Below are 21,479 nucleotides of genomic sequence, written 5' to 3' on the forward strand. Positions count from 1 at the left end.
CTTTATATTTAATTTTTCTACTTTGAATACCTAAACATCCATTGCCTATTATATGACATAATATCTGGGAAGAAAGCCAAAATATCAAAGTGATATCCAGTGATTAAACGTATCATTGAGAAGGAGAAAAAAAGAATCTTCTCTATTTTGACTATTCACTATTATATTTCTAGAATAAGTTCTTTTCTTTCCCCTTTTTACTAATTTGCCTCTTTGTTTTTGATCAAAGTTAGATGTAAGAAAGGGGCTTCCCAGGTGACTCTGGTGGTAAAGAAGTCGCCAGCCAATGCAGGTAGATGTAAGGACACAGGTTTAATCCCTGGGTCAGAAAGATCTCTGGGAGGAGGGCATGGCAACTTACTCCAGAATTCTTGCCTGGAGAATCTCCATGGACAGAGAAGCCTGTCTATAGGGCTGCACAGAGTTGGACAGGACTGAAGCAACTTAGCACACATGCACAGATATAAGAATGTCAGGAGGGCTCATTGTATACTTGCCCAGAGAAATAGCAACTTGATTTTTGTGCTCATTTAAATTTAGACAATTGACTTAACCTCTCTGCGAGTTGATGTTCCCATTTCTCATGGGAAAAGGAGTTAGTTGAAAAGGACCTTTAAGATAACTAGTTTAATACCGCCCCCCGCGAAGAAACTAATACAACACTATAAAGCTATTTTGTTGTTTAGTCTCTCAGTCGTGTCTGACTCTTTGCGACCCTATGGACTGTAGCCCACCAGGCTCCTCTGTCCATGAAATTCTCCAAGCAAGAATACTGGAGTGGGTTGCCAATTCCTTCCCCTGGGGATCTTTCTTATCCAGGGATCGAATGTATGTCTCTTGCGTCTCCTGAACTGGCAGGCAAATTCTTTACCACTGTGCCACCAGGGAAGCCCATAAAGCAACTATACTTAAATAAAAATTAATTAAAAAAAGAAATAATATATTAGTAAAATGTTCAGTACTCTGTTCCTTACACAGTGGTTATTTAATAAATAATGGCAATGATTGCAGTGTTGGTCTGACAGTGTGTAGTCTTTAACTTTCCAGTGAATTATCAGTTTTACTTCTGCACCATGTAACACACCTGAGATGTACACAAATGTTTCTGAATAAGTATTCTCTTTGTGTTTATTTTCAGAAATGCTTAAATCAGCTATTTTCAACCCAGAACGTGGCTCAGCAGGTTAATGGGAGCATGCAGTTCTGTGAGCGATCCCAATGCACTTGGAAAGGTGTGGGCCAAAGATTTCCCATCTGTCCTGTGTTCCCACCCTCCTCTCTCCCCGCATCCTTCATTTCTTCCTTATCTTAAAATATATTATTTTTACATTAGAACAAAAATCAGCATAATTATAAAGTTTGGATAATTCTCATAATCCTCTGTCTTAACTACCCCGACCTCTATTCCCCATTTCCTAGAGGCAACCACCTTAGCTCTGCCAGCTATGCCCCCGGGTATTTACATTTAATTTCTGAATAATATTTGTAAACTATTAATTTATTTTTTTATAATTTTAGACTTAATTACAACTTTCTAGCATAGTAAGAACTTAGTTCTCCTCCTGTTTCATTCACTTCTCTCAGTCTATTTGTGTTACACTTTAACAAAGTAAAATTAGTATTTAATATTTATATCATATTACTATACAATTATTATTTGCTGACAAGCCAAACAGTGTATTCTAACTGTACCTCTTTTCTAGTTTAACTCTTTGTTTTTCCTGGAATTAAAAAGTTGCTTTCTCTTTTCATTTATTAGATACCTATGATATTATGACTGTGTTCCCTAAACGCTCCCATGCTTTGTTCCAAAGCCATCAGTAACCTTTTCCATGTACCTGCCCACATGGGTCCTTGTTTTCCTTGGTGGCCTCCTACCCAGAACCTGCTGAATAGGCCACTCTCTTGGTCAGTGCCACGGCTGTAATTCTGGGACTTCTCCTCTCCGATGCTAGAGCCACTGTTCCCTGGCAGCCATGTTGTGCTCTTTCTGGGTTTGCTGGTCTGAAAGTGTGCTTATTCCGGTTTTACACTTGATTCATAGTTTGGCTAGTCTTACTCAGAACTTTGTGGAAAAGGTATTGCTTTATTTTTTCCCAGCACCCGTTGTTGCTGCTGAGCCAGTCATATATTGCTGTAACTTCCTATCCTTTCTATGCCACCTGCTTTTTCTCTCTGAATACATATAGAAAAAAATTTATTGTTACTGTTTTAAAATTTCATGATGATAAAGGTTCGTGTATATTAAAAGTAAAGCCTCACTGTAAACGACAAACTCTAGTGGATCTTTCAGTCTTGGACGCCTGTATCTTTTAATTCTTGGAAAGCTTCTTGAATTATTCTTTAGTAATTTCTTCATTTTTGTTTCTTTCTTTCTGAAATGTTGGCTGTAATTGTTGCTCCTTGTGGATTAATTCTCTTATTTTTTCTATTCTATTTTTCATCTCATTTTCTTTCCTTCTACTTCTAGGTGGTTCCCTCACTCTGTGTACTAGCCTTGCCATTTAAATTTATTTTGGCTATCCTAGGAGAAGGCAATGGCACCCCACTCCAGTACTCTTGCCTGGAAAATCCCATGGACGGAGGATCCTGGTGGGCTGCAGTCCATGGGGTCGCTAAGAGTCGGACACGACTGAGCGACTTCACTTTTCACTTTCATGCATAGGAGAAGGAAATGGCAACCCACTCCAGTGTTCTTGCCTGGAGAATCCCAGGGACGGAGAGCCTGGTGGGCTGCCGTCTATGGGATCGCACAGAGTCGGACACGACTGAAGTGACTTAGCAGCAGCAGCAGTTTTAATTTTAGAGTTTCTTGGACATCGTCAGGCCTCTCTCCCTCCCCTCACCTTCCTCCCTTTGCCTCCTCCCTCTCTCCCTCCCTCATTTCTTTCCTGTCTGTCCTCCCTCCCCCCTTCTTTCCTTCCTTCCTTCTCTCTTTCCAGCATCCTGTTCATGCTTCATTCATGTACATACTATTTTCTCTTATTTCTCTGAAAAATTTCATACAAAGCTTTAAAAGTATTGCTGTTCTTCCTGAGTTGTCTTTCTTTGGTTAGCCCTTCCCCCAGTAGTTTTGGTTTCACTCTTTCAGAGTTAAAGCTTTCTGAAGTGTGTGGTGTTCTGGAAATAGAACTAAAGAATTGTGGGCTACTAAAATCAGTGTAACAGTTTTCACACAATCTATCTTTGCTCATGCTCTTGAGTTAAGAGGTTGTCATTTTTTGTTTATTCAGAGAATAAATAAACCTGGTTTCTTTTGACCTGTGCACATGTGTGTATGGGTGTGTGTACAGGGTGTGTGTGTGTGTGTGAACTTGACATCTTTCAACCAACTCATCTCTTTCTAAACTTTCGCTGTCTCTGAGCCCTGACCCCTTGTGGGGTTTCTGCAAGACAAAACAGCTTACTTTTCTTTACCATGGCCCCTCTATAGGCATTCGAGTTTCATTTTTCATGTTCCTCCTGGTTAGTTATCAAACCTTTACCCATTTTGCAGAAAATTATTGCAATCTCTTCTTGCTGCTCTATTCACTCCCATACTCTTTGTTCTTATATCTCCACACCTTACAAAGTCATTAGCTGTCATTCTGGTGAGGTTGAAAACAGAAGGCAGAGGAAGTACACCCATGTGACCCTTCCTCTGACTGGACTGCAAATCTGTTGCTCTGCTTTACAGAGATCATTGGTGGTGACACTGAAGAAGATTTGAAAGGGAGAGCTATTGGAAGCAGAGACTAATTGAAAGGAACATTCTATGTAGGGCTCTATTCTTAATTCTCTCAAGGAGATTTAAAATGTGAAATGCATTCCACATAGGCCAGATAACTAATTTTAGGAAAATGGATCACTGGGATAAATTTTATCCAGATACTGTGCATGTAAAGTATTTCTTTATACCTTGTCTATATTTGATAAGACTCTGAAACCTCGCAGTGGACACCTCCTATGACTTGCAAGTATACCTATTGAACCCAGTGGGCACCTCTTGTGACTTGTAAATATACCTATTGGACCCAAAGCTGGTACAAATCTTTGGGTGGTGATGTCATGAGTGCATCAGGGCAGGTCTGCAGCCATGCAGTGGAGAGATATTGCTCCTGTGGCAGTTTCTAGAAGGTCTTCCTTCCATTCTGCATTTAATGCTCCCAATGTCATTTACCCTGCATTCCACGTGTTCTCCTTCTTACTTCCCCTTTCCATCTTGGAAGTCTTTTTGTCGTTCATGAAATTGTTATCATGGTTGGAAAATAATTGATTAGGAGTCTAGCTCTGTGAGAGAAACTTAAGAGAACCAGTGGTTCAATTAATTCATAAATGTCAAGGAGACTTGCCTGTTACATTTCCTTTGGGAGAAGATAACTTTGTGCATGCGTGCTTTTCATTCCTTTGTTTCCCAGCAGTATAAAGGGGACAAACAGTTAGATCATAGAAATAGGCACAAAAGTTGAAGGCTGGCTGAATATTCTTTTGGGTGGTTTGGGAATATACAGTTGGAAGAATGAGTGAATCATATCCTTTCCTTCTTTATTCTTTTCTTTATGATTGTATTTTCTTAAAAGCAAAATATCTGGAGACATGTCTTGTCTTAGCTCTCCCACTTTCTTCTGATCTGATCAGTAACAAGTTCATGTTTCTGTAACATGCTGAATATGTGATGTAGAATAGAAATGATATGCTGTATGTGTGCTTATTTTCCCAGTCGTGGCCAAGTCTTTGTGACCTCTTCGACTGTAGACCACCAGGCTCCTCTGTCCATGGGATTCTCCAGGCAAGAATACTGGAGTGGGTAGCCATTCCCTTCTCCAGAGGATCTTCCTGACCCAAGGATCGAACGTGGGTCTCTTGCATTGCAGGCGTATTCTTTACCACTTGTACCACCTACCTTCTATAAAAGCAGAGAGAATATGCCTTTATTATTTTGATATCCTAAGAGATCTATCTACCTCTGTGTTTGTATGTGTGTATTAATCTCTCTATCCATCCTATTTTTTTAGAGAAGTTTTGAATTCACAGCAAAATTGAACATAAAACACAGGGTTCTTGTGTATACCTTGCCCTAACATATGCACAGCTTTCCCCACTATCGCCATCCCACACTGGATTAGTACATTTGTTATCATTGATGAACCTCATGGACACTACTATTATCATCCAAAGTCCATCGTTTACACTAGGGCTCACTCTTGGTGGTATATATTCTATGGATTTTGACAAATGTGTAATAATACGTATCCACCATTATAACAGCAGATAGAAGAGTCTTACTGTTCTAAAAATCTTTTATACTTCACCTATTCGTCTCTCTCTCTTCCTCTAACCCTGGCAAACTTTTCTCTGTCTCCATAGTTTTACTTTTCCTAGAATGTCATTTAGTTGGAATCATACAGTATGTAGCCTTTTCATATAGGATTCTTTCACTGAGTAGTGTGCATTTAAGCTTCCTCCGTGTCTTCTTATGGCTTGACAGCTCATTTCTTTCTAGCACTAAATGATATTCTATTGTCTGCATGTACCACAGTTTATTTATGCATTCACCTATTCAAAGACATCTTGGTTGCTTCCAAGTTTTGGCAATTATGAATAAAGCTGCTATAAATATCTGTGTAAAAGTTTCTCTGTGGACATAAGCTTTCTACTCACTTGAGTAAATATCAAAGTGTGCAGTTGCTGGATTATATGATAAGAGCATATTTAGTTTCATATGAAACTGCCCACCTATCTTCCAAAGTGGCTGTATCATTTTGCATTCCCACCAGCAATGAATAAAAGCTCCTGTTGTTCCACATCCTTGACAGAATTTGGTGGTGGTCAGTGTTTCAGATTTTGGCTATTCTAACAGATGTGTAGTGGTATCTCATTGTTTTAACTTGCAATTCTCTAATGAAATATAATGAAAAAGATGTTGAACATCTTTTCTTATGCTTATTTACCATCTTTCTTGGTGAGGTGTTCAGATATTTTGCCCATTTTTAAATTGAAATTTTTGTTTTGTTGTTGTTGAGGTTTAAGAGTTACTTTGTATATTTTGGGTAAGAGTCGTTTATCACATATGTCTTTTGCAAATATTTTTCTCAGTCTGTGGTTTATCTTCTCACTCTTTAGGCATGTCTTGTGGAGAGCAGAAGTTTCTAATTTTAATGAAATCCAGCATATCAGTGATTTCTTTCATGGATCATGCTTTTCGTATTATATTTAAAAAGTCACTGCCAGAGAATTCCCTGGTAGTCCAGTGGGTAGGACTCAGCACTTGCGCTGCCATGGACCTGAGTTCAATCCCTGGTTGGGGACCTAAGATCCTGTAAGCTGTGCAGCATGGTAAAAGAAAAAACGTCATTTCCAAAACTGAGGAGATCTAGATTTTTTCCTGTATTACTTTCTAGTAATTTTATAGCTTTGTGTTTTACTTTTAGGTCTACAATCCATTTTGAGTTAATTTTTGAGTTCTGTGTTTTTTTTTTAAACTTTTTGTTTTGTATTGGCATACAGTTGATTAACAGTGTTGTGATAGTATCAGGTGGACCACAAGGAACTCAGTGATACATATGAATATACATGTATCCATTCTCCCCCAATAGGTCTGTGTTTAGATACATTTTTGTAAAAATTGAGGCATAGTTGACTTCCAACTTTATGTTAGTTTCAGGTGTTCAGCAAAGTGATTCAGTTATTTTTTTCCAGATTGTCTGTGGATATTCAGTTTTTCCAACACCATTTGTTGAAAAAACTAATTTTCTCGATTTTATTGCCTTTCCTCCTTCGTCAGAGATCAGTTGACTGTATTTTTGTGGGTCTCTTTGTGGGATCTCTATTCTCTTCCACTGATATATTTGTTGTTTTGCAAATACTACACTATCTTGATTGCTGTTATTCAGTCGCCAGGTCATGTCCAACTCTTCACAACCCCATGGACTGCAGCATACCAGGCTTCCCTGTTCCTCAACATCTCCTGGGGTTTGCCCAAGTTCATGTCCATTGAATCAGTGATTCCTTGATTACTGTAGCTTTTTAGTGAGTCTTAAAGTCAGATAGTGGAGGTCCTTATTGTGTTGACTTTTTTCCACATACACTTTACAACCAGCTTGGCAATGTTTACACAGTAACTTGCTGGGATTTTAACTTGTAGAGCATTGTATCTATAAATCAAGGTGGGATGAGCTAATGTTAATAATGTTTAGTCTTGTTATCCATGTACATGAAATACCTCTTCATTTATTTAGCTTTTTTTTGATTAGTGTTTTGTAGTTTTCCCTTATACAGACCTTGTACATATTTTGTTGGATTTATATTTAAGTATTTAATTTGGGGGGACTTATGTAAATGGTATTGTGCTTTTAAAGTTCCAGTAGCTTGTTGCTAGTATATAGGAAAGTAATTGACTTTTGTATATTAATCTTATATCTTTTTATAATCACCCATTAGTTCCAGAAGTTTTTTGTTGGTTCTTTGGGTATTACTTTAAAAAAAATATAGAATGTTATATTAGCCTCAGGTATGCAACATTAATGATATATTTGTATATATTACAAATGATCACCACAATAAATCTAGTTTACAACTGTCACCAGATATAGCGACAGAATTTTTTTCTTGTGATGATAACTTTTAAGATCTACTTTTTAAGCAACTTTCAACATGCTGTACATTAGAGTCTCATGATTTATTTATTTTTAACTAACAGTTTGTACTTGATTTTTTTGAACAATTATTGGCAGTGCTTGGGTATATATTTCTAGTAACCTTGTAATTCTCACAACTGCAGGTTTTCATGGTTAGCACTGAGTCTATGAGTAACTATCTGGCTTCTTGGTGTGGCATTGTGAAGCTCTCTTTCATTTATCAGAAGCTATGTGGTCATAGGGACCACAAGTCACCTGGGTGGGCTCATTTCCTGTTGATCATGTCATTCTCAGTTTGATGTAAGCCAGGTGGTTGGAAAGATGAAAAGACAGTGGCTTGTGGTTTAGACTTAGTGGGGTCTTTTGATGAGAAGTAAAACTGAGCACAAGATATAACCTTAAATTCAGATAGTCATGGGTAACACTAGCCTAAAGTAACTGCATGCTGTGGTACAAAAACAGTGAGAAAAAGAGTAAAATCAATGAATCAACAGTTTTATTGACAAAGACTCAGAGCAGAGCTTAGGTCTGTTAGAGAATTTTTGATATTATAGACACATGGATACATGACCATTACTTTGGTCTTAAAATCTCAAGTGACAGAACAAATATTCAAAGCATGATGTAGTGTCTCTGTGTGCTCCCCACAAGCTCTGTCATTACATTTAGGTCTGGTACTCATGTGCTTTTTATTAGAAATGTCATTGAATATTTTTTTTTTTTAAAGTCTGTTTCTTCCTTTCCTCCCGCTGCAGCTTGTAATTCAGTTTTATCATGATGACCACGTTCTTGTTCACTCCAATATCTCTTAATATTTGCAAGGATTAATATTTTGTTTTCAGGATTATAGTGTAGAACTGTTTGTTTCTTGCAGGCTGCAGAGATGGAGTCAGAGATGGATACTTCCAAAGATTCAGTGATATAAACTATTCCATACTCCAACCAGAGGTGAAGATTCATCTTACAGGTCTTCGAAATGACTATTGTATGTTATTGTTTAGCTCATGAATTAAAACACTGAAATGACAGAATGTATCCTGTGCTGTAGCATAAACTTGAAATTTGATTCTGGAAGAAGCAAATGGCCTTGTGCCTCATGCTTAAATGGTGTACCATCCAAATATGTTTACTATCGTGAGTTTTTCATTGTAGAATTTTCATGTTCAGGAATGGGCATTGTTTGTCTTGTGCCCCATTGGTGGGGCACAAGAAGCACACATTTTGTTTTACTGTAATAGAATGAACTGTATAGATGATGACCTACTCTTATGCTTATATTTTAAACATGGATAAATCTTACCAGTCAAACAACTGTGTTGGCTGTTTGTCCCTAGTTTCTTCTTATGTCTCTAGCTTGTGATCTAGTTGGGAAAATGAGACTAACCCACACTGAACTGCTACCAACATGCCACAACATAAATAATACATTGTGGGGTATAAGAAGCTGTAAGACTGTATATAGTTTGGTGATCTTTGGAATTGTCTGGAAAGACTTTGTGGAGCTACTAAGACTTGAGATGTGTCTTAAAAAGATGGGTAGGCTTGGAAGAGTGGAAAAGAGAAGACAGAGCATTTTCAGCAATGTTAGCAACATGAACAAAGGCAGGACGTTGGTAATTAATAATAATCAGTGGCAATGAGGAGGATACTTTGGGGAGTGGGGGATAGGGGGTGGATGCAGATTATAGAGAAATTTCAAAGTCTGAAGCAGATTTTTAGATTTGTTGTGCAAATTCTCAACTAGGTGAAACATCAAAGGAAAATTCATGGCAGAATATGCAGAATGCATTTAGTAGGAGAGTTACCAAAAAGTAAGGGACTGTTTTCTCTGCATGAGGAAAAATATATGGGAGGAGGGATTAAGTTAAGATTATTCCAAGTTTTGAAGCAGGAGAAGGATGGTGTCACCGAAAAGACAAGTTAGCAGGAAAAATGGTATGAGGAGGGAAGACTTTTCTTGCAGTATTACATTTGAGGGAACAGTGAGACATTTAAGAGTTTCTGGGAAATCATTATAAATGAGGTTGGTGAAAGAGAGGAAAGGCTGGAGTATAGGTCAGATGACTATGTTTGAAGCTGACAGCTAGGGTGAGCTCTTCTGGTGAGGGAGAAAGAGCAGAGGGATGAGGTTTGGTTCTGGGGCACGTTTATAGAGAGGAATGAGCAGGAAAAACACAAAATCATTAAAGGGAACAGTTCCCCCATCATTCTTCTCCTATACCTTCTTCTCTAAGAGAATTTATTGCCATGACTAATGAAAACTGAAGAATTCATTTCAAGAGATGTTGAAAAAGCACACCACTCATATTGAAAAACAAACAAAAACCTTTTTTTCCCTCTTCCCCTTCATTACCCCTTTTGTCTCCCTTTGACAGCGAAAGCTGTCAAAAGATGTCCATAATTCACAGTTTATTATTTTCTCTCCCCATTTTGTTTTTAAGCCTTGCTAGTCAGTTCTTAAATCTCACCATTCCATTGAAACTGCTCTTTGTAACATCACCCAAAATTCTTCACTGCTAAATCTAACAATCACTTTGTGGAGCTCATTTACTTAACTCTGTCAACCACAGTTGAGACAATTGGTCACTCACTTCTCCTTGATATCCCATTGTCTTTGTTTGCCTCCTTGTTTTCTGTTAACTCTTTCTTGGTCTTTTTTTTTTTTCTTTTGCTGATTTCCCTCCTCTTCTGTCTCTTGGCCTCTTAAATTTCAAAGTGTACCAAGTCTCATTCCTCAGACATCTTTTCTTTCTGAATTCTACGTTAGTTGATTTGTTGGCTTTCTGGCTATATCTCCTTGTATTATGTTTTTAGTTATTGCTTTAGGGACTGCAATACAGTCTAAATTTTCTGAGTCTACCTAGAATTACTGCTGCATATTTTATACAATATGTAAAAATCTTGCAGTAATGTGTTTCCCCAACTCTCAGCTTTTTTTGGAGAATTACTTTAGTTGTCTATGTTTTAAATCTATGTGCATTGACAATTTCACCATTGTTAAAAGTTTTAGTTTAAAAAGCCATACGTATTTGTGTGAGGGAAAAATGGTCCTTATATTTTCCCAAATATTTACCAATTATAACATTCCCCTCCATTCCCAAAGAGCCAAATGTTCCTCCTATATAACTTACTTTCAGTCAAAAACCTTCTGTTAGTATTCACAGATCAGGTCTCTTATTGAAGGCTTCTCTTACCCTTATTGTGAAATATTTGCTTGATACAGAATTCTGGCTTGCCAGATATATTTTCAGCGTTTTAAAGATGTTGCACTGACTTTTGGCCTCTATGGTTTCTGGTGAGCACTCATTTGAAACCTTGTTCTCTTATTTCCAAGACCTGACTCCAGTTACATATACATTAGATATGTTGTTGTCTGCCTACAATGCAGGAAACATGGGTTCAATCCCTGGGTTGGGAAGATCTCCTAGAGAAGGCAATGGCACCCCACTCCAGTATTCTTGCCTGGAAAATCCCATGGATGGAGGAGCCTGCAGGCTACAGTCCATGGGGTTGCAAAGAGTGGGACATGACTGAGCGACTTCACTTTCACTTTTAAATCTGTGGATATTATTCCACCAATCCCTAAGGTTCTGTCTGTTTGTTCAAAAAAATTTTCCTCCATGTTTTTTAGATTGGATAATACAACTTTTCCTTGTACTTACACACTTTCGGGTTAGGCTGAGGTGTGTGTGGGTTCATACACTCACAATTAGAGGATGCCTTTCTGTGGTCCTCTCCCTTCCCAGGCTTTCTCCTCACACTTTGGCCACTTCGAGCTCCTTTCTCTGATTTCTTTGACCAGAAACAAGGTAGGCTTTCTATTGGAGTTTGAACTGCTACTGTTATTCTATGATTGCCTGCTCCCCTCACCCCCCTACCATCAGTGTAAAGCTGTGTAAGGAGAAAAGTGGAAAACTCACCCCTGGGTGGATTGCCTCCCCAAGTTTTTACTTCCTTAACTTGATTTACCTGCTTTTGCTTATTTTCCAGAGTTCTCAGGTGTTTGTTTGTTTTTTGAATTTTGTTTAGAGTTTGTAGTTTGCATCGGTGGGAGGGATGAGCTATAGGGAGCTTAGACTGCTCTAGTGGAACTGGTGAGCTTCATAGTTTCATATTGATGTGTGTCAATCAGGATAGGAGTTTCTGTCTTATAAGAAATAAGATCACACATGTATATCTGTGGTGGATTCATTTTGATATTTGGCAAAACTAATACAATTATGTAAAGTTTAAAAATTAAATAAAATTAAAAAAAAAAGAAATAAGATCAGATATGGCTTAGTATGTGGTCATACAAATACGGTTTCTCTGAGCACTCATGTAATTCTTTGAGTGTAAGATAGAGAATACTAAGAACTTCCAGGTATCATAAATAAGCCAGAGATCACCTCTTCTAGATTTACTGTAGCTAGGTTGTCTTTTGATTAGAAATGATGGTGGCAACTCTCATCTGTATAGTCTAGGTCCAAGGATGTTTCCATAAGAATTACGTGCTTTTAAACTTTAATGATCTGTTAGATGAAATCCATGTATTACTTATAATGGTAGATGAAACTGACAAGTTTTTTAAATGCTTCTAAATAAATATATATGAGCATAAATGATAAGCATTATTGCTTATCTTGATATAAGCATTATTGTGTATCTTGATATAAGATTCTATTCCAGCTTTCATTTTTGAACTTCTAATGATCTGATTGGATCCATGATTCTGTTTTTCAGCTGACTGTGGGGAAATCATTAATCTTTCTCCTCTATCTATAAGTAAAGTTGTTTATTTGAAAATAATTTTATTTGGCTGTATAATCACCCCAATCTGAAATGCTCTCTTATAGATCTGAATATCCTGGACTGGAATTTTCAAAATCTTATTGCCATAGCCCTTGGATCTTCTGTATACGTCTGGAATGGGGATAATCACAACAGAATTGAAAATATGTACTTCAGTCTCCCTTGTAACTACGTGTCTTCTGTGTCCTGGATGACAGAGGGGACCTGCCTGGCTGTTGGTACCAGCGAGGGAGAAATACAAGTACTGGGCAGCGTTTCTGTCTCACAGTGTGTTCTCTATAGTGGCGGGATAACCAAAGTTGACTTTTTTAAAGCTTTTTTTTTTTATATGGACCATTTAAAAAATCTTTATTGAATTTGGTACAGCATTGCTTCTGTTTTATGTTCTGTTTCTTTGGCTGCAAGGCATATAGGATCTTAGCCCCCTGATCAGGGATCAAGCCCATACCTTCTGCATTGGAAGGCAAAGTCTTGACCACTGGATCACTAGGGAAGTCCCTAAGATTTACTTTTAATAACAGATCGACTATTTAATAAAATAAAGAAACTTATAGTAGATGCGGTACTTGAAGCTATGGGGCGTAAGAGGATATGCCATTCTGGGGTCTTCCCTGAATGCTGTTTAATGAGGATGTAGGCATACTCTGCTTTGTTTTTTCACACAATCTTTCTTTGTGTCACATTTCCTTTTATCCCCTCACTTTTTTCTCTCAAACTAAAGTTGGGCTTATGAGATCCCCAGTTTTTAGAACTCTGAAGAGAAATCCTAAAACTGAAATAGATAATCTTCCAGTCCTCCTTTCTTACCTAAAGCCAAAATCAGAAGTAGAGTTACTTAAAAGTAGTGAATTTTTTTCTAATAGGCTCTCTAAAATGGGAGCTTAGCAAGTTTCATCAATCTATCTAATTTCTCATGTATTATTATTATTGTTTATTAGCAACAGATAAACAATATTGCTTGGGTGCCCAATGACTTTGGAGGGCCACAGATGGCTCTACTGTTTTTTTCATCTCTGTAATGAGCCTATGAGGGTCCTGTCATGATTTCTTCTTATGCCAAAGTGTTCATTCTTAATATGGGTTAGAATATCATTTTTAGCTGGCAGGAAAGGAGTCTCTTAGCAGTAAATGGAATTCCTGACCCTAGAAATTGTGTAGGCACTCAAATTTTATTTGTTGATAACTGTAGGTAGGTAGATTTCCAGCTTTGGAATTTCCATAGTTTGAAGGAACTAGAAGTGTCAAATAGTGATTCTCAACCTTTTGCAGTTGACTGAATTCACCTAAGAAACTTTAAAATAAATGCCGTACGCCCAGGATCTTACTCCCACCATTGAATCAGAATGTCTAGCACCCGAACTCTGCTCCTGAGATGATCCAAATATGAGACAGCATTGAAAACTGCTTTAGGGTTAGAGGTGCTGAACTTTCACTTAGCACGAGGGCTGGCTGTATCAAGACTAACTGGCTGTTAGCCCTTTGAGAAGATTGTGGGTTGTGAAAATGCTAATTAATCATGCTTTTTCATTTTTTTTCAGTTATGGGATGTGGTCACTAAAAAGCGACTGAGAAATATGCTTGGCCATTTGTCAGTAGTTGGGGCTCTAAGCTGGAATCACTATATCCTCAGCAGGTGAGAAGCATCTTATTGGAACCGATTATGTTTGCATCACCAATTGATTACAGGTGAACAGAACTATAAAATTTGAAACCAAAGTAAAACCAAACAGACATGATTAGTAACAGTCATAATCCTACCATAACTGTCAGCTGTTCAGACCTTCTGATGCTATAAGTGGTCCAGTGGCCACGTGTACCATGGTGGCTCTGTGTCTGCAGCGTGTACTCGTACTGGGATTGTGAGGTTCAAAATCACAGGTGAAATGATTGTTAAAGTAAAATGTAAAACTCTGTTTAAGCTGAAAGTTGCTCTGTATACTTGCTAGAGGGATATTTTGTTGAAATCAGTATTTATTGCTGTCAGTATCACTAATGTGAAATATGTTAAGCTTTCTGGGGGCATAATTCCAATTCACAAACCCACAGAGGTTAGAGCTGGAAGGAACCTCATAGAATAACCAGTTCAGTGATTCTCAAACTTGACCCTGTGTCAGAATGGCCTCGAATGCTCCTCAAAACCCAGATTGCTGCCCTCTCTCTGAGAATTTGAGATTCAGTAGGTCTGATGTTGGGCTGATAATATGCATTTCTAATTTCACAAGTGATGTTGATGCTTCCTCACTTTTGAGAACTACTGATTTAGTTGTCTAACTGCTTCTTTTTGACTAGAAAAGTTAAATGACTTGTTCCTGTGAGCCCACATAATTAGTCTAAATATTTATTTAATAAGTCATTCATCTTCATACTGTATTTCTTAAATAAAACTCAGAGCCTTCTATAATTTCTTTCAGTAGCTCAGACGTAAATTGAGATTTCAAAACTTTGTGATTATAGCCAAACTTAAAACTGCTGCTGCTGCTGCTAAGTCGCTTAACTTAAAACTACTTACGCAAAATGCTCTTGTAAAGGAATAAATACTTACCCTGAGGCGTTGTTGCAGCCAAATCAATTCTATACTTGGGTTCCTTTTACAATCTACGCTGTGTAAGTTTAGTTTCATTATCCATGAGGAATATGAGCAAAATATTTTCTTAAAATAATAGCAGCTAAAGCGTCTGCCTGTAATGCGGGAGACCTGGGTTTGATCCCTGGATTGGGAAGATCCTCTGGAGAAGGAAATGGCAACCCACTCCAGTACTCTTGCCTGGAAAATCCCATGGATGGAGGAACTTGGTAGGCTGCAGCCTATGGGTTTGCAAAGAGTTGGACACGAGTAAGTGACTTCACTTTCAAAATGTTTGGAGTACTCTGTGCCAGGAACTGTGCTAACTCTTGTTGTGTATAACTGTGTTTTAATCCCTGCAATAATACTACAAAGTAGTTTATATCCCCCGCACCCTCTTTTTTTGAGGAGTAAACTGAGACAGCAGCCTAAAGTCACGTGGTTAGCATAAGGGGAAGAGTCAGGCTTTGAACCAAGTGGTCTGGCTGCAGAGTCTATATAGTTCATCAGAATGCTATTCAGGGCTGCGCCTAAGTAGTTTTTTAAAAATCTGACACTGGACTTTGAGAAATTTCAAGAAATAATTGTAGGCACTTATTTATTTTCTCCTTGGAGAAAACTAGTGCAGAAATTATTATCAGTATCACTCATTATCTTTCAGTGATAGGACCTTTATCATCATTTGGATCCAAATTTGGATCCAGTGATTTTGAATCATATTGCGGTTTGTTGTGACTTGCAAATAGTTTTATTATCTTTTTAGATGATAGAGAATGAACAAGTAGATTTGCAGATTAATAGAAAAAGGAAATAATACGTTTCTATGTCTAACATATATATGGTATATACACCATTTCATTGAGATAATATGAGGTATTGAATTCCAGAAAAGTAATATTTCCTGTGTCCAATACATAAACTACTATCTGGGAAAATATGATAATCTTCTAAATTTATTTTTTCCATGCCTGTCTGTATCATATTGAAGCCATTGGAGATATCTATCAAAGGATATATTTTTAATATCCAGATTTGAAACTGTCAGACAAATCTACTTGTGAGAAGAATCACCCAGACAGAATACTCCACTCTTATTAAGTCAAGAAATGTCTGTGTTTTGAATCTATCCTAAGGGGTTTTTCGGGAGTATGAACAGTCCTTCATGTTATGCTTATACAGCAGTAGGGCTCAAGTTCTCTGTCCTAACCTGCCCCTTTACCTCTTGGCAGTGGATCGAGACTGGGCCGTGTTTATCATCACGACGTTCGGGTAGCCCAACACCATGTTGGAACTCTTCAACACACACAAGCTGTGTGTGGTCTGAAGTGGGCGCCGGGTGGCAGGCTGCTTTCCAGTGGCTGTAGTGATGGACTGCTAACTATATGGCCCTATGATCCAGGTGCAAATGCACAGGGTCCCCCACTAAAAGTCATGCATCAATCTACAGCAGTCAAGGTAAGAAATTCAACAGTTTTGAAAGGTATGCTTGAGCTGGTGGTTAAGCATGGGATCATCTGGTATAAAGGGTAGTTAAAATATAGCTTTGCTAAAGTGACAGGCAAACGCTGTCTTGCAGAGAGCTGCTTCCTGCAAGGAGCTGCTTATATTCTTAGATGTCGTATCAGAAATACAGTGAATTGAACTAAGATATTGTCGACTACAAACTGGCACTTGCCATTGGCTATTGCCATCTGCCTCTATAAGAATTAAATCATGTACTGCTGCAGCTGCTAATTTTCAATTCCCCCTGAAGGATTTCTCTGGTGGCTCAGATGGTGAAGAATCTGCCTGCAATGTGGGAGACCCAGGTTTGATCCCTACGTCAGGAAGATCCCCTGAAGAAGGGAATGCCTACCCACTCCAGTATTCTTGCCTGGAGAATCCCATGGACAGAGGAGCCTGGCAGGCTACAGTCCACAGGATCACAGTCGGACATGACTGAAGCGACTTAGTGTACTGTGAAAGGAGTTCAGGGTGAAGAACAGAAATGAAACAGTGTTCTTGGGGAAAGCAGGCAGAACAGGTCTTCAGAGAGTTCAGGAGCTGATTTTTTGAGCCCAATTCTTATATCTCCCACATCTAGAAAAGCACTAAAATCCTTCATGGTCATGACTGCTCCTTGTGACTAGCAGAAACCTTCTGCAGAAAATAGGTGCTTGAGTGTATGTACTCACCAAGATCACATATATACTGACCTTCCTTCTACCTCTTTGGAGGAGTTTCTCAGAGGTATCTGAGCTGCTGTCTCCTGGGCTATCATCCTCATTTTGCCCCATGTAAAACTTACAACTCTTCCTGCTGTGCATTTTTTTTTAAGTTGACAATAGAGTTTCTGGAAACCTGAGCAAGTCAGGCCTTGTGGCATCTACTACCCGGGGAATCATAGAAACAGTCACTAGTGTAAATGTTCTCACAGGCACTGCAGGCTAGCCAATTAATGTAAGAGCAGACTTCAGATGTTGACATCTGTGTGATTCTGCCCATGATGGAGCTTCTAGTTTTGCCAAAACAGCTTGGTTGTAGTAAAAGCTAATTAGAAATAGGGTACTGAAGAGAATGATTACTAATAAATATAAAAAATACTAATATTCATCCTGTGATAAAACTGAGGTTCCTAGGCTCAAGAGAATTTCTCAGCCTCTTCAAATTAGATGCAAAATTTTGTGTTTACTGAAATAGCTCTCTTATTCAGCCCAGCAAGGGGTGTAATAGAATGGTTATTTGAAAAAGACAATTAAGGCAGATATAGATAAGATATAGAACATATATATTGTAAATATTTAATTTCAATTTATTTTATTCAACAAATATTTTATTTCAACTCAGTTTTAATTTCAAAATTAAATTGTACATTTATTCATAATACAAGGCCAAGGTCTTTAGTTTGAATGAAGTTTGGCTGGTTAGAGTTCTTCACTGTCTTTCTTGTATGAACTACAATCATATTTCATTGTCTGTGGTTTCTAATTATATTTATTCTGATACCTATTATTATGTAACAAATTACCCTGAGTCCTAGTGGCTGGCTTAGCATAATTATTTTATTATCTTTTATGGTTTCTGTGGGTCAGACTTTGGGAAGGGCTCTTCTGAGCAGTTCTGGCTCAGGATCTCTCATGAGGTTGCAGTCAGACAGTGACTGAAGCTGGAAGTGCTAGGAGCTGGGGCAGTGTTGGCTGGCCAGTCATCCTTCCCTCTTCATGTGGTCTCAGACCTTCTCTACATCATTTGGGTAGTCTTACCACATGGGCTTCCTTACCACGTGGCTGCCTTAAGGGAGGTGGACTTCGTGGTTCAGGGCAAGAGGGCCAGTGCTTCAGAGAGCAAGGTGCAAGTGGCCTCGTTCGGGGAAGCACACTGACTGAAACCGCCCACTCTGCCCAGGCACCATAGTAACCGTTTGCATGAGTTGTTTTAGGACAGGAGGTCCTGGTAAGGAAGGCGGAACTAATAAGCCACCACCAACTGGAAGAGTTCAGGAAAGGTCAAAAGGAGACACCACAGGTCCGACTACCTCCCAGAATCCTTCTCTCTGGCATCCATCTTGGCTGAACAAGGTGTGCACCACCAGGAAGGACTCTTGAGTCAGAATGATTGGCTAAAGACGACCCAGAAACTAATCTCCTCACCATAAAAACAGAGACTATGAGCCACTGGCAGAGCTGTTCTCCTGGGTTCCCTTACCCTACTGCTCTCCACCCGGGTGCCCTTTCCCAATAAAATCTCTTGTTTTGTCAGCACATGTGTCTCCTCGGACAATGCATTTCTGAGTATTAGATAAGAGCCCAGTTTCAGACCCTGGAAGGGTTCCCCCTTCCAGCAACAGCATCACCTTTTATGACCCAATTCCAGAAGCCATGTAGTGACACTTTTGGTGCATTCAGTTGTTTGCAAGCCAGTCCCAAGCCCTCCCACATTCAAAGGGAGGAGAATGAGATTCTACATATTGATGGAGGATGTTGGCAAAGTTCTAGATGGGCAAGTGGGATGGGAGATTAATTTTTAATGATAAATGAGCTTAAACTGAGGATGAGATTAGTGTACTCATCTGATCCTAGTGTTGTAAAAAGTTACTACTATTTGGAAAAATCTATGTCAGCACTTCTGAAGCTTGGAATTTACCTAAAAAATAATATATTGGAAACAAAGACATATGCCAGAATATATTCATTAGAGTATTGTTTATAAAAACAAACAATACAACCCCCTCCTCTCCCGCCCCACAACTTTCTCCAAAACGCTCAACCCAACCCAGTGCAAACCAAATGAAAATAAGATGAACATCAGGGAATTCCTTGGTGGTATGGTGGTTAGGACTCTGCGCTTCTACTGCTGGGGACCCGGGTTTGATCCCTTGTTGGCAAACTAAGATCCCACAAGCTGCACGTGGTGCAGCCAAAAAAATATTGCCATTTGGAACAAAAAACAAGTGAAAAAAAATCAACCTGAGTGTAGCATTAGAACAAACATTAATTAGAGTATAATAACATGATATAATATTGTGGGATAATTAAAAATTATAATTTTGAAAAAATGTTAAACATGGGAAACTGTATAAGTGAAAACATCAGAATTAGCAATAGTAATTTATAACTAAAGAATAGGCAATTTTATTTTCTAAACTGTATTAGTGAGAGGGTTAACAGCCTTGGCAGGAAGGCCAGAGGTCCCCAGGTGGCAGGAGGAAATAAACTGCAAGTGGCAGAAGTTTTTTGTTTTTGTTTTTTTTCTTTTCTCTTCTAATCCTGTCTTGTCATGGCAACACCTGGTTCAACCTGAACTTAACTTTTCTCAAGCCTTGAGCTAAACAGTGTGATTTTTCTTATGGAAATGTTAACATAGCTTTTCTTAAGCTATGTTAATGAAACTATGCATTTGCCTTGGAATCTGCCTTTCTTCAAGCCAGGCTTCAGCAATACGTGAACCGTGAACTTCCTGATGTTCAAGCTGGTTTTAGAAAAGGCAGAGGAACCAGAGATCAAATTGCCAACATCTGCTGGATCATGGAAAAAGCAAGAGAGTTCCTGAAAAACATCTATTTCTGCTTTATTGACTATGCCAAAGCCTTTGACTGTGTGGATCACAATAAACTGTGGAAAATTCTTCAAGAGGTGGGAATAGCAGACCGCCTGATCTGCCTCTTGAGAAATCTGTATGCAGGTCAGGAAGCAAAAGTTAGAACTGGACATGGAACAACAGACTGGTTCCAAATAGGAAAAGGAGTACGTCAAGGCTGTATACTGTCACCCTGCTTGTTTAACTTATATGCAGAGTACATCATGAGAAACGCTGGACTGGAAGAAACACAAGCTGGAATCAAGATTGCCAGGAGAAATATAAATAACCTCAGATATGCGTATTACACCACCCTTATGGCAGAAAGTGAAGAGGAACTAAAAAGCCTCTTGATGAAAGTGAAAGAGGTGAGTGAAAAAGTTGGTTTAAAGCTCAATATTCAGAAAACAAATATCATGGCATCTGGTCCCATCACTTCATGGGAAATAGATGGGGAAACAGTGGAAACAGTGTCAGACTTTACTTTTTGGGCTTCAAAATCACTGCAGATGGTGACTGCAGCCATAAAATTAAAAGACCCTTACTCCTTGGAAGGAAAGTTATGTCCAACCTAGACAGCATGTTCAAAAGCAGAGACATTACTTTGCCAACAAAGGTTCGTCTAGTCAAGGCTATGGTTTTTCCAGTGGTCATGTATGGATGTGAGAGTTGGACTGTGAAGAAGGCTGAGTGCCGAAGAATTGATGCTTTTGAACTGTGGTGTTGGAGAAGACTCTTGAGAGTCCCTTGGACTGCAAGGAGATCCAACCAGTCCATTCTGAAGGAGATCAGCCCTGGGATTTCTTTGGAGGGAATGATGCTAAAGCTGAAACTGCAGTACTTTGGCCACCTCATGCGAAGAGTTGACTCATTGGAAAAGACTCTGATGCTGTGGGAGGGATTGGGGGCAGGAGGAGAAGGGGACGACAGAGGATGAGATGGCTGGATGGCATCACTGACTCGATGGACGTGAGTCTGAGTGAACTCCGGGAGTTGGTGATGGACAGGGAGGCCTGGCGTACTGCGATTCATGGGGTTGCAAAGAGTTGGACACAACTGAGCGACTGAACTGAACTGAACTGTCTTTCTTCAAATTGGTTTGCCTAAGACTCAAACCTTGAACTGATAATAGATCAACAAACCAGTATGTCTTATTCATGGAAATATTCTCTTAAGCTATGTTAAGGAAACGTATTTGCTTGGAAATCTGCCTTTCTTCAAGATTCATGTCAGTTGCTTCATGACTGGGGATGACTCACTTTGTGTCAGTGCTATCTCAAATGCATGTTGTGGGAGAGGGGCCTGGTGCAGCTCTCTCAGTTTTGAGGTGTTCCTTTATCTGATTAGCAAGTTGCTAACAGGTACAAAGCACCTTGCTCAAAGCTAGCAAGGGAGCACTGATACTGTCCCCTTCTGATGTTTATGTCAGAAGCTTTCTCTGTCTATTTTATACT

General features: G+C 38.9%; 1 protein-coding gene across 8 annotated transcripts in view; it reads left to right on the top strand.

The window, feature by feature from the left end:
- CDC20B (cell division cycle 20B) overlaps positions 1-21,479 on the top strand; it is a 133,930-nt gene that overhangs the window by 37,897 nt on the left and 74,554 nt on the right. For 7 of the 8 annotated variants that reach the window (XR_009731760.1, XM_061393527.1, XM_061393529.1 and 4 more), the window contains 5 exons: positions 1,139-1,232; positions 8,491-8,601; positions 12,452-12,648; positions 13,946-14,040; positions 16,200-16,425. Coding sequence is in view for 7 of the 8 variants with exons in the window: in XM_061393527.1 (XP_061249511.1) it covers positions 1,139-1,232; positions 8,491-8,601; positions 12,452-12,648; positions 13,946-14,040; positions 16,200-16,425 (723 nt within the window). In the remaining variant the exon portion in view is untranslated. Of the gene's footprint in view, positions 1-1,138; positions 1,233-8,490; positions 8,602-12,451; positions 12,649-13,945; positions 14,041-16,199; positions 16,426-16,723; positions 20,616-21,479 lie in introns of those variants that run through there. The other variant, XM_061393532.1, reaches the window with a different exon arrangement.

The sequence above is a fragment of the Bos javanicus genome, chromosome 20 (genome assembly GCF_032452875.1).
Source record: "Bos javanicus breed banteng chromosome 20, ARS-OSU_banteng_1.0, whole genome shotgun sequence".
Classification (NCBI taxonomy): Eukaryota; Metazoa; Chordata; class Mammalia; order Artiodactyla; family Bovidae; genus Bos; species Bos javanicus.